General features: G+C 46.7%; 1 protein-coding gene across 3 annotated transcripts; it reads right to left on the bottom strand.

Moving 5' to 3' along the window:
* Positions 1-11,179, bottom strand: wnt2ba (wingless-type MMTV integration site family, member 2Ba). 3 transcript variants are annotated; one of them, XM_083771269.1, is made up of 5 exons: positions 10,377-11,179; positions 5,672-5,892; positions 2,942-3,219; positions 1,776-2,053; positions 1-484 (listed from the first exon to the last, which is right to left on the bottom strand). In XM_083771269.1, exons 1-5 carry the CDS (start codon positions 10,547-10,549, stop codon positions 181-183), a joined length of 1,254 nt encoding a protein of 417 aa, XP_083627395.1. In that variant the 5' UTR covers positions 10,550-11,179; the 3' UTR covers positions 1-180. The 3 variants fall into 3 exon arrangements, with proteins under 3 accessions (XP_083627395.1, XP_083627397.1, XP_083627396.1); XM_083771271.1 differs by lacking the exon at positions 10,377-11,179 and adding an exon at positions 9,076-9,157; XM_083771270.1 differs by having other exon boundaries at positions 143-484; positions 1,780-2,053.
* Between the last annotated feature and the right edge of the window lie 1,824 nt (positions 11,180-13,003).

Here is a 13,003-nt window from a genome sequence, read left to right as displayed (position 1 = left end):
ACACCTGGGTCCGTCCCCCCCCCCCCCCCAAGTTTGGTAATATGTACCAGACCCCCATAACTCTCGAGAGTGTACAAATGGAACCGAATGATCACGTAAGGGTCCATTTGGTTCTATTTGTACACTCTCAGGCCCTTTTGTACACTCTCAGGCCCCACCTGGTTCCTAACCATCAATCATTTAGCTGGGGAACCGCCTCACGGACCCCTTTGGGGACCTCTGCCCCCCCCCCCCCCCCCCCCCCTTCCCCTTCAGGTTAGGTCCAGCCAGTCGGGCCGCCTGTTGTGAGGCTTGCACGTGTGCACGTCCACCGTGTTCTCGCAGTCCTGGCACTCCACGGCGCAGCACCAGCGGAACTTGCACTCGCACTTGGTTACGCGCTTGACGCGCATGGTGTCGTAGCCCCGCCCACAGCACATGACTTCGCAGCCGTCCGTGCCCCGGGAGGACTTGTTGCACACCCGGCCCGCCGTGCCCAAGGAGCCTGCATGGTGAGGAGGAGAGAAAGAGAATAATAATAATTAGACATGTCCCGATACTGTATCGGTATCGGAAAAGTATCGTTGTTTTTTGTCATATCGGTTCATATCAGTGTCGGCGAATATGCCAGTCTAACCAGGGGTAAGGGGTTGACACTATGGCAGGTAAATGTAATGCTTTGGAGTTGCAAGTGCACATTTGAATGAGGAGTCTGCTATAAACACGTGTAGTGTGGGTCTTGCCTAGCCTGGGTAAACCCACAAATAAATGTATTATACCCATATTATGATTCACTATAAGAGAGCTAGCTGTCTGGCACTTATAATAATGAATTGCATTTTATAGTGCTCAAAGCGCTTTACAATGGTTCATTCATTCATACATTGGGAGGTGAAGCGGCGAACAGTCGACACCAGCGTCCACATTCACACACCAATGGTGGCGAGCTCACACCGACCGACTCATTGGAGGCAATGTAGGGTTCAGTGTCTTGCCCAAGGACACATGTGGACAGGAGGAGCCGGGATTCGAACCACCGACCCAGGGACCATTGGACGACGGCTCATAGACAGTTATCTTATAGACAGTTATCTAACGGAGCGCAGCTGACGTGTCTGCCTGCTCTCGCATTGTTTTATGTGCCTATCAAAATGTGAAAACAATAATTAAAAATCTGGTCCCGTCGGTCTTGGTCTCGACTCGGGACTCGACCCCCTCCCACACTCGGTCTTGACTCAGAATCGGCCCCCATTCCGACTTGGTCTTGACTTGGAACCGCTTCACGTGGACTTGACTACAGCACTGCTCCTTCGTGTTAAGAGAACAGACCCGTAAATTAACACTGGGATTCTCACTGTCTACTTCTATATCATAGCTGTCCCAGTAGTAGTGATTTACTGCGTTTTCACGCTCTATATGGAAGGCATCACATGGGACGGGATGGGAGAGACAGAGCCTCGCAAGGCAAAGCAAACACTGCAGGGAATTAAGGGAGATGTTAAAGGTCAAATAATTGAACTTTAAGCTGTGAAGGAATGCAAGCCTTCAGTGGACGATGAGTCTGAGTCTCACAGGTTTGGTGAAGCCGACAGCAGGACTGTGGGCGATAAGTATATATCTCTCTTCTTGTCGCCTTTCCTGCTTGTGAGGAAAGGTCATTCTCCATAGAGAAAATCAGTGTAATCATTTTTACGCAGATTATCATTAAATAAAGCGCTAAAGGCGTCGTTGGCGGTGCGGGATTTAATAAAAAAGGCGTTAAAGAAGTCCTTATAGCCAAGAATGAGTTACCGAACCCACCTGCTGCGCGGTCCATGAGACAGTAGTCCGGAGAGTTCTCCACAAACACCAGCTCGTTCTTGGCGCCACTCCCCTTGCTGGCGGCGTCCCCGTCGGCCACCATGAAGCCCGTGCCGTCCTGGTTCATGGTCACCTCGATGGCCGCGTTGTACTTCTTGCGCAGGTAGTCTCCTGTGCGCCTGAAGTCGGACGTGGCCAGCCAGCAGGTCCGCAGGGAGCAGGAGCCGCTCACCCCGTGACACTTACACTCCAGCTTCATGAAGCGCTTCACCGCCTGCAGGACGGACGGAGGAGCACACAGGTTAAAGGAGGAGGAGCACACAGGTTAAAGGAGGAGGAGCACACAGGTTAAAGGAGGAGGAGCACACAGGTTAAAGGAGGAGGAGGAGGAGGAGGAGCACACAGGTTAAAGGAGGAGGAGGAGCACACAGGTTAAAACAATTCAAGAGACTATATGACTAAAACTAAAATCAAAATGTGCTGCCAAAAACAACACTGGGTCACTGACCATGCAGTGTTAATTAAGTCCATGACAAAAACTAGCCGATACGTTTTGCGTTTGAGTAGAGCTTATAGGTAACCATTCGAGGTCCTCATGCAAGACTGCAACCTTTTCTTCTTTGTTTGTGGCTTTCGCCTTTATTTTTCATATTTTTTAATAGAGGGACAAGAAATGGGGAGAGAGATGGGGGAGTGACATGCAGTAAAGGGCGTCGGGAGTCGAACCCACGGCACACTGCCAGACTGGACTATACCAGCCAATTGGTGCCTGGACCGCTGAGCCACGGCCCCAGGGCGACTGCAACCTTTTATAGTAACCAGGTCGGACTTTGTTAAAAAACGGGCAGTTTGCATGTTCTCCCCCTAGGGTACCCTCACAAAAAACATGCAGTAATCCTGGTCTCTAAACTGCCTCCCACTGGCCAGCCGGGGCGCCTGATGGAGGGGAAAGAAACTGATTGGGATAACGTGTTCCTCCCACGTGCTATACGTCCAACCAGGGAAACTCCCCCTGTCAGGTGTACAGGAGCGACTTGGACACTCCTGTGTAGAGCCCAGGATCACATAGATAATTGGATCAGATAATTGACACAGGGGTGAAAAATGGGTTACAAAGATGATATAAGATGATATAAATAAATAAAACGGGCTGTTGGCTCACCATTCTCCCGCAGCGGTTGTTGTGCAGGTTCATCAGTGCCCGGGCGTCCTTCACCATCCTCTCCCGCGCGTCCACGAAGGCCTTGGCGAACTTGATGCCGTAGTTGATGTTGTCGCTGCAGCCGCCCCAGTCGAAGTCGCCCCGCTCGTCGCTGGCGCGCCCACGCTTCAGGCCGTCACAGCTGCAGATCTTCAGCTCCCCCTGGCTGCAGGCCTTGGTAATGGCGTAGACCACTCCCGCTGAGGAGATGGCATACACGAACGCTGCCTCTCTGCTGCCTGGATGGATGGGGGGCAGAGCAAAGACGGCTTGTTTAACCACCACTCAGAACAGTGGCTCTCAACCGGTGGTCCATGAGGGGGTTCCAGGTGGTTCCCAGAGAGTCGGTAACCAAGTGTACCCTTATTAACCTCGCCTCACCAGGCTTTCCACCTCAGAGGAAAGCCTGGTCTCTGTTCCAAAAGTGATCAGGCAGGAACAATCAATCGGAACTTCCTTTTCCCTCAAACCGGAAGAACAACAATAAAAGCTCTCGTAGCCTGTAGCTTTTATTGAGAAAAATCGGTTTGAGGGAAAAGTTCCGGAAGATTGATGACTATACAAAACAATACTACATGATGTAGCGATATCATCCACTCCCGACCGGATCATAAACCCGAAATGGAATGGTGCCCAGGCTAGACCCTTAACTTAACGCTTAACTTATCATTTTTATCCCACAATTTTGCAACAAAGTTTTTTTTCACCCAGTGCCAATTATCTAATGTAATCCTGGGCGCTACACTTCCTCTGCCAACCTGGGGGGGCAGCAGACTGACCTCATGCCTCCTTCTATGCATGAGTAATCTAAGGTGCTTCTTTTCACCTGACAGTGCTTCAGTTTCCCTGGCCGGACGTATCGCGTGGAAGGAACACCTTATTCCGACCAGTTCCTTTCCCCTCCATCAGGAGCCCCGGCTGGCCAGGGGGAGGTAGTTTTAGAGACCAGGATTACTGCATGTTTTTTGTGACGGTATCTACCCTAGGGGACACGGGGAGAACATGCAAACTCCACACAGAAAGGCCCTTTCGCCAACCCCACCTCGGGTATGGGCGCTGATGATGCGGACAGCTGATGATGCCCACAGCAACCCCAGCGGGAGCGAAACCAGGACCTTCTAGCTGTGAGACGACAGCACTACCGACTGTGCCACCGTGCCACCATGTTTAACTCTTGAGGGCGTGAAATGCTCATATACAAGCTCATAACATGTCACTTTGAGACATGCATTTCTTAACAACTTAAGCCTCATAATAGAGGGCGTGACATCATCAAACGCGGGAGTTATGCGGGAACGCCTACCGAGTGGCAAAGCACTATACTTTCTGGCCTTGACAGCCCATACATCCAAACAGAGAAGTCCTATTTGATTGCATTAAACGACGTTAAACAATGTTCAACTCACTCTTCCACTCACTTTGCCACTCAATTTAATTTCCACTCGATTTTCCATTCACTTTATGTATGCGCATATAACCTCTATACTTCATCGTACAACAAGTCTGTGAATATATAGCTCACATTGCGGTGCATGGATTTAAATCAGTCTGACCACAAAACAGGGATGAAACAATCAAATCTGTCAAATCTGAATGACCAGAGATGACCAGAGGGGGATATCAAAAGCGGAGGCGTCGATCCCCCTTCCCCCATCAAACCCTATGATGGCAGAAGCTACAGTATAACATCCCAGTGAAGCAGACTCCTCTCCTTTCACCTTTTAATTTGCACAGATGGCAGCTTTCTCAGTCGCCGGCCTGTGTTTTCATTTCAGAGAGGAGAGGAGAGGAGAGAGGAGGTTGGGGGGTTATTTGGTCTGGCTTTCCAACGCACCTCCCATTCTCATTCCTGCTCCTTCAATGAGGCAGAACACATGCAGGCGATATGTCAGGGAGTGACGCTTTGTCTGGCTGCCAGAGACATCTACCCAAATATTTACATCTCCTATTACTGTTTATACATCACCCATGTGGATCTCTCCAATCTGCTACTTGTTTTCGGAGAACGTCCACTTTCACAATCTTTTTCTCATTCCCGAGAAGGTGAAACCACAATACTTTCTCCAACATCCCCCCCCCCCCCCCTTATCTGTTCTCTGGGGGAAAGTTCACACGAACAGGAGGCCAAAGTTGAATCAATAAAATTAAATGCATGTTTATTAGCTGACAAGCACGTACATGCAGACAGACAAGCCACATGTACACCATTTACATACACACGGGACACGGAAATCATTCATTCATTTGTTCGTTCGTTCATTCATTAACGTTAATGTTTTTGTGTTAGTCTAGTTTTAGTCGACTAAATGTCATGCGATTCTAGTCGACTAAATCTACGGTTGATTTAGTCGACTAAATTGTATTTTGGCGTGCCTTGATGCCGTCGTAATGGCTGATTTTACACAACGTGCTGCGACGCGTTGTGAGCTTGTAGATCGGCTATTTTCAGCATGCAACCAAGTGCAAAATGACTCATACTGGATCTCTTGTCCACTAGTCCCTTCCTAACATTTTAGTCTAGTTTGTATATATTTAGTCTTAGTTTTAGTCATCATAGCTTAGTTTTCATGTAGTTTCCATTTCGTTTTTTTAGTGGAAAAAGGTACATTTTTCGTCTTAATTTTAGTCGACATAACCAACACTGATTATACGGACATGCTGGTGACCCCTGATTGATTGTGAATAACTCACTCCTCAGCATGAGCCGTCCGAACACTGTGTGGTCCCGGTCCAGCGTGCTGCAGTTCCAGCGGTGGTGTCGGAACTGGTGCTGGCACTCTGTGATCCACTCCACGGCCCCCTCCCCGATGGACTGCATCAGGTCCGGGTGGCGCTGGCACAGCTGGCGCTGCTTGTTCACCAGGCCGGGAATGTTGTCACAGATCACCCGCGCGCCCAGCGCTCCAATGTACCTGCAGGTGCAAAAAAAGCAAAAGCAGATAATACAGGTGATTTCAGTATAGAGCGGATGTGTCCAAAGTGTGGCCCGCGGGCCAGATGCGGCCCGCCGGACGGATTTTATACGGCCCACAGCTTCATACCTGAATTGTATTATGAATGGCACCGCCCAACATTATGGGACAGTTTTTTAACCTGGGCATTTCCCAGAGTATATATACTTTGTCAGTGTTCCTTACTTCCTTGTTCCTTTTATCTTTTTTTGTTTTGTTACCTTGCTTGCTTGGTTACATTACATTTGGTAATGTGACATAAGGCTTAAAAAAGGCTGAGATACACTTTTTGTTCACAGCACACACCTGACAAAAGACCTTTGGTATTAAATATTGATGATGATAATCAAATATAATTGTTTAAATCCGAAGGTACATTGTGTAGTTGGCCCCTTAATATTTTCTAATATGGCCCCCTTTGAAAAAAGATTATTGGCCACCCCTGGTATAGAGTATCAAATATTTATTTTCAGCATTGTAGAGCTGATGTTTGAGGATTGCTGGGTAGATGTTTGATGTTTCAATGCTTGCTCGACCATGTAGTGATGCTGATGTCAGGATCAAATAGTGAAAATGTGGCGCAAATCTTTGAATCTATATTATTTTTAACTCAAATCTTTGCTTCTGGGGGGGTGCTTGGAACTACATATTTTCAGTTGGGGGTCCACAGCCAAATACAGATAATTCTGGGGGTCCTTGACATGAAAAGGTTTGAGCACCGCTGACATAGAAACACAGAAAACTCCACCATGCACTTTCAACCTAGTGTCCCTGTTTTGGGCATGTGCAAAAAGATATAATTAAAAAACAAGAAGGAAAATATAATAATAACATTGCAAAATAGCAATACCACATCTATAGTACGAGCTCACATTATGCATGGAATACTTATCAGCGATTTTAGCGTTTGAGTATATACGGCTTAAGTTGTGAAGACTGACAGGAATGTCAGCATGGGCAAGAGACATGACATCTGTTTGGGCGGGAACCCCTTTTGGTGTTTTAAGCATTATGTTATGTTTTAGCTATTGAAAAATAGCAGATCTACAAGCTCATAGCGCGGCACTACGAGCTTGTAGATCTGCTATTTTGAAAAATCGTGAAAATGTGCCTGAAATCTTTGAATATATATTCTTTCAGAGCGAGTTTATAACTAAAATCCTTGCTACTGGGAGGGTCCCTGGAACAATATATTTTCAGATGGGGGTCAGTGGCCAATATCAAATATATTTGGGGGTCCTTGACATGAATATGTTTGAGAACCACTGACATAGAAACATAGGTTTTTCAGAAAACTGTCAGGATTTAGAAGACATTTTTAAAATTCAGTCAGGCCTAAATGGGATAAGTCCAATGAAAAGCATTTCACTCCCTGGTAGGTTTGCTTCCTGTTCTATTCAGACATTAATCCTTAACATTACAGAAACTCTAAAAAGGTGTTATCACATCACATGGTATAGATGTATTATGAATGATGCAGGGAGGGGGCTTCTCCAGAGCCCTTATGAATTGGACAAGGGAGCGGTCAACTGACCGGTACAAGAAGTGACCCCCCTGAAACCTGTTCTCTTCCAACACCACAGCGCACCCATACGACGGCAGTAAGACCCCCCTCCTCTAAGCCTGCACGCTCCACTCTCCATCCGGATATCGTTATAGGCACTAATTGCACACACATTTGCGTCACCCCGCGGGCCACACAGACAAAGACTTATTAGCAGAGAGTTTCCATTCCCGTTAAGGCTCATGTCCCCGTCCGTCCCATTCTACTGCTGTGTGTGTGTGTGTGTGTGTGTGTGTGTGTGTGTGTGTGTGTGTGTGTGTGTGTGTGTGTGTGTGTGTGTGTGTGTGTGTGTGTGTGTGTGTGTGTGTGTGTGTGTGTGTGTGTGTGTGTGTGCCTGAGCAGTAAAGCAGTGCATTGCTGCGGCACGGTGTGTGTGTGTGTGTGTGTGCGTGCGCATGTGTGTGTGTGTGTGTGTGTGTGCGTGCGCATGTGTGTGTGTGTGTGTGTGTGTGTGTGTGTGTGTGTGTGTGTGTGTGTGTGTGTGCGCGCGCCTGAGCAGTAAAGCAGTGCATCGCTGCGGCACGGTGGGTGTGTGTGTGTGTGTGTGTGTGTGTGTGCGCCTGAGCAGTAAAGCAGTGCATCGCTGCGGCACAGTGGGTGTGTGTGTGTGTGTGTGCGTGCGCATGTGTGTGTGTGTGTGTGTGTGTGTGTGTGTGTGTGTGTGTGTGTGCGTGCGCATGTGTGTGTGTGTGTGTGTGTGTGTGTGTGTGTGTGTGTGTGTGTGTGTGTGTGTGCGCGCGCACGTGCGTGTGTGCGTGCGTGTGCATGGCCTATGGGCTTCAGAGAGAGAGAGAGTCACACATGTACATCGCTGGTGGTTAAAAATACAAATCTGGATGAAATAAATATCATCTAGAGCATGCAGTGGTTCCCAAACTGTGGTGCGTGCATATATATATGGCAATATATGCCATACTCAGGTTCATATGTGCATATATGTGGATAAATATGAAATGTATGTCTTTATATATAGCTTATGCAATTTATAGTTCCATGTGGGGGAGGGGGTGCGTCAGCTAGGTCGGGAGGTAACAGGGGGTGCATGGCCAAAAAGGTTTGGGAACGGCTGATCTAGTAGAGTCTAGATCATGATGATAATGAGACTGAATAGAGAGAGAAAGCTTCCAAGTCTTTCTCAGTTAGATGTTGATCTGTTTCTGATTCTCCTTTCCTCTGTTTCAGGATTTACGGAATACTAAATAGGCTACCATAAAATATGATGTCAGCTCTGGATAGAAACTGCAATTTTCTTTCTTTTCTTTTCTCTTTTGTTTTACTATGGATATATAGTATAGGCCTACAATCAATGCTCTCAGTTTTAGCCCATCTGTAAAACACTGCAGGCTATAATGAATTCTCAAGGGACAATAAAGTCCATGCAATAACACTAAAAAAATTAAATAAAATAAATCATTAATATTGCATTTATTATATAGGCTCATTTACATGGCCTAGCCCTATAGGCCTACTTATACGTTTCTGGAAATGTCCACAGAATGTATGACAACTGTTTCAGGTCAAGTGCGTGCATGTGTGCGTGCATGCGTGCGTGCGTGGGTTGGTGTTAGTAGACTATATACCTGCTTTAAAGCATTTCCCTCAGGGCTTCTTAAACCCTCCAGAGAAATCATCAAGGGCCACTTATTCATGCTCCATCGCCTGCACCTGCCACTTACTGTGGGCAAGATGGATGGATAGGGGAGTCCCCCCCCCCCACACACACACACACACATACATACCATTAATCTTCATAAAGAAAACCAACACATTGCACTGTGCCCAACAACTGCCCATCGTGTCACTTTGCACTGATGTTTTGAGACACACTCACTCACTCACATCCATTCAGAGTATTTCATAGATTTATTAAAACTATAATGTATAGCTCATTGTGTGACACTGAAAATAACAATAGTCCCCCCATAATATTCATTAGTTTAAGTCGGTGACCTTTAGCATGTCTCCACTATAACTCAATCTTTACAATAGGCGAATTAAATGGTCAGGTGTGCATACATGCCTCTGGCTTTTTAGGTGTGCATGACAGCTAGTATAAAAGAGAAGCTGATGAAGCAAAGAATAGAATGATGTATAAACAAAATAAATGAGGTCAGCTTGAAAGTAGCTTCTTATGATTTACATAATTCCCACTTTGTTGCCACTGCCAGTCCTTCATAGGGCGAGGAGGACATTGTTGGAATGCAGACCAATGGCGTAGTAGGCTAAATCAACTTTTTGATTAGTGTCAATCATAAAATAATCTACATTTATGTCATAGTAGGTTATAAAATATAACAACAATGCATGTAGCCTACAGTAGACCTATCCGCACAGCTGCATGGTACAACAGTGGTTTTCAACCAGTGGTCCGGGGACAACTTGAGGAGGTTCCATGGTGGTCCCCAGATAAATGATGGAGAGGCGGTATAACCAAATGGACCATTATAGTGTAAAAATGAAACCAAATGGACCCTTATGGGTCCATTTGGTTTCATTTTTACACTCTCAAGAGTTAAATTATTGCTAAAGACTTCTACACAATTAGAGAATGTAGAAGAATTGTTATTTTGATCAACGTTTGCCCGTTATCTCTCCTAATGGTACAAACATCAATACATCATGTGGACAAAAACCGTAACGACAACAAAATATTCTTTAGTTTTGGGGTCTGAGAGGCTAATTAAATCTCATCAAATGGTGCAGGTCCGTCCGTGGCTCAAATGCACAATACATAATGGGCCTTAATTGATATGGAAAGGGTTGAAGAACACAGGCCTATATCCATGCACTATTTACAGTAAAATATTATAAGGAAAAGTAACTGACTGAATTTGAAATGATATTATCGGCATGAAGTTGACATGCTTCATAACGTACTCACCACCACGATGAGTCGACCCTCGGCGTGAACATGAGCAGAAGCAGAATACAGGTAAAGAATATCCTGGAGGTATGTTTGGAGTGCTGTCGCCTTATCGCGCCGTGTCTGATCCCGTGCATAGTCCCAGCAGCCCTGCGGCAATTATTATTAGGTGAGCTCCGAGTGCAAGACATGTTTCCTTTCAGTTATTGCATTTCACGTATTGGCAAACACGGCAGACTCTGGTATGAAAGTCCTCCTTGACCGCTGTCCGCCGGCGTCCATCATTGGAAAACAAAAGGGAATGACAATTGAGTGGAGTTAAAAACTGCAGCAGCGGGGTTGGTGGGTGGCATTGTTGACGCGTAACAATGCCATGTAGATTATTGTCAATGAAATGTGTTCATAAATAAACTTCTTTGGCTACTACATCCGAGATGAAAGTTTATTATGTCATAGTCCGACTCCACTAAACTAGAACACGGGATCCGTCCTTCGATCGTCTCAAATTCCCCATTATCTCCCGCAGATGTTCACTATAACTGTCAAATCATATAAAACCACCCTTTTTTCCCTCAGCTGTTGCGCGTTGAATTTCAGCCAGATCAACTGACTGATAAGCGGCCGATAAGTTGCAATAATAGGCTATAGTATAGTATGGCCTACTGCACGTACGCTGGACCGCATACAAAAATCTTGATTGGGGAGAAGGGAAAAAATAAAACATAAAACGAACGATCAAATGAAGTTAAACAGGCTATTGTAGACTCGCGAGATCATCCAAAAAGATGAGGAGACTGCACTGCATTGTGCGCACCTACTCTTTCCTCAACAACCGCGCGCGGAATGAAGATGCGCGCCTGGATCAATGCGTCAGCTGTCCGTGCCTCTCTATAGCAGCACCGATTCACACACACACTCTCTGCCTGAGCAGCAGAGCTGCAAGCAACACGGCGGCGGCGTCGCGTCTGCTGTTTTCGGCGCGCGACACCGTCGTGCCACGGCGCGTAAATGCAGGCTTTTGTCAGACAAAATATGCAGACGGTCGGTGGGACAGGACAGGACAGGACAGGACAGACAGTCGGTGTGGTGGTGGATACATGTGTATATTTAGAGCGATGGAAAGTAGGGCCCAGTGATGTTATTATGTTACGAGGTCTAGCTATAGGCCTACCTATAAATCAGCATGTCCAACGGTTCCACTTTGGCCATCCGTCACTGTCGTCAGTTTAAATACCTTTATTTAGAATGACAAATTATACTTTTTTTTTTTTTTTTTCTCTTTGATCAATTATCCTCAGATCCTGTGTAAACATGCACGCACGCACGCACGCACACACACACACACACACACACACACACACACACACACACACACACACACACACACACACACACACACACACACCTGTAATCCTGCAGGGCGCCACTGTCCCTCTGCCAACCTGGGGAGAGCCCCAAACCATAAGTTTATGTTTCCTTATGCATGAGGAGTGAGCAGGCCACTTCCATCTTAGTGGGGGAGTTTCCCCGGTAGGACTATAGTGTGTAGAAGGAACACGTTATTCCATCCAGTTCCATCTTTCCAATCCATCAGGGGCAGGGCCGGTCCAGGATGAAACCAGGTCTCCATGCACCAGGCCAGGTCAGATTGTGGCCTCCTGGTGGCGCTATAGTAGGCCAATGTGAAAAGGGTGCCATTTCTTCTTATGCCAATTGGATGGCAATTGGATGATTTGAGGCATTTTGTTCCAAAAATGTGTTTAGCAAAAATCCACCTGTTGGTGGCGCTATAACAGGCCAATGTGAAAAGGGTGGGATATATTCCTCAGCCTAGTAGGAAAGTCTGTGAAAAATGTCACGTAAATTGCACGCTCTGATTTGAGGCTTTTTGTTCAAAATGGGCCAATCCTGCAAACTTTGAAAGACAATGTTAGCCAATTAGCATTGATTATGAAATATCGAACAGATCCGGCTTGAACATATAACTATAGAGATAGTGTGTAACGATTTGCGTCGGCCTCCTGGTGGCGCTATAACAGGCCGTTCTAGAAAATTTGGGGCAGAGGTTCATCGACGGCATCCAGGGAGTGTGTGTGCAAAATGTGGCATCGACCGGTTTAACGGTGCCATAAATTAGTATAAATTAGCAAAAATTGAAAGCCTGGAGGAACGCATTGGCCGATCTGGTCTAAAAGCGATCTGGTCTAGCGCTGCACTAGGGGGGAGAGGAGGGGCCGGGGGTGACGGACAGATCGATGAGATCCAATCAGGGCGTGCGCAAATCTCAGCCGCGACCCGCCCCTCTAGACCAGAAACCTAACACGTTAGCTCAGGCTAGTTGGTAACAGACTGACGGACGGACAAACACACACACACACAAATTGGGGACCCCCCAAAATAATTTGGCGACCCCCCGAGGGCTCGCGACCCACGGGTTGAGAATCCCTGCCCTAGGGGACACGGGGAGAACATGCAAACTCCACACATAAAGCCCCTTTCGCCAAACCCACCTATAGGGAGGAGAGAACACGCCCCCATGCCCCATTCATTTTTCAGATAGTTTGAATATAAAGCGATAGTTAGTTTGTTAATTAATTAACGAGGTTGCCTTGTTGTCCATCAACAAGGCAACTGAAGAGAGGAAA

This window comes from Protomyctophum parallelum, assembly GCF_964188405.1.
Source record: "Protomyctophum parallelum genome assembly, chromosome: 8".
NCBI classification, from domain to species: domain Eukaryota; kingdom Metazoa; phylum Chordata; class Actinopteri; order Myctophiformes; family Myctophidae; genus Protomyctophum; species Protomyctophum parallelum.
The sequence above is the reverse complement of the archived record's forward strand: the minus strand, read 5'-3'. Positions and strand labels throughout refer to the sequence as shown.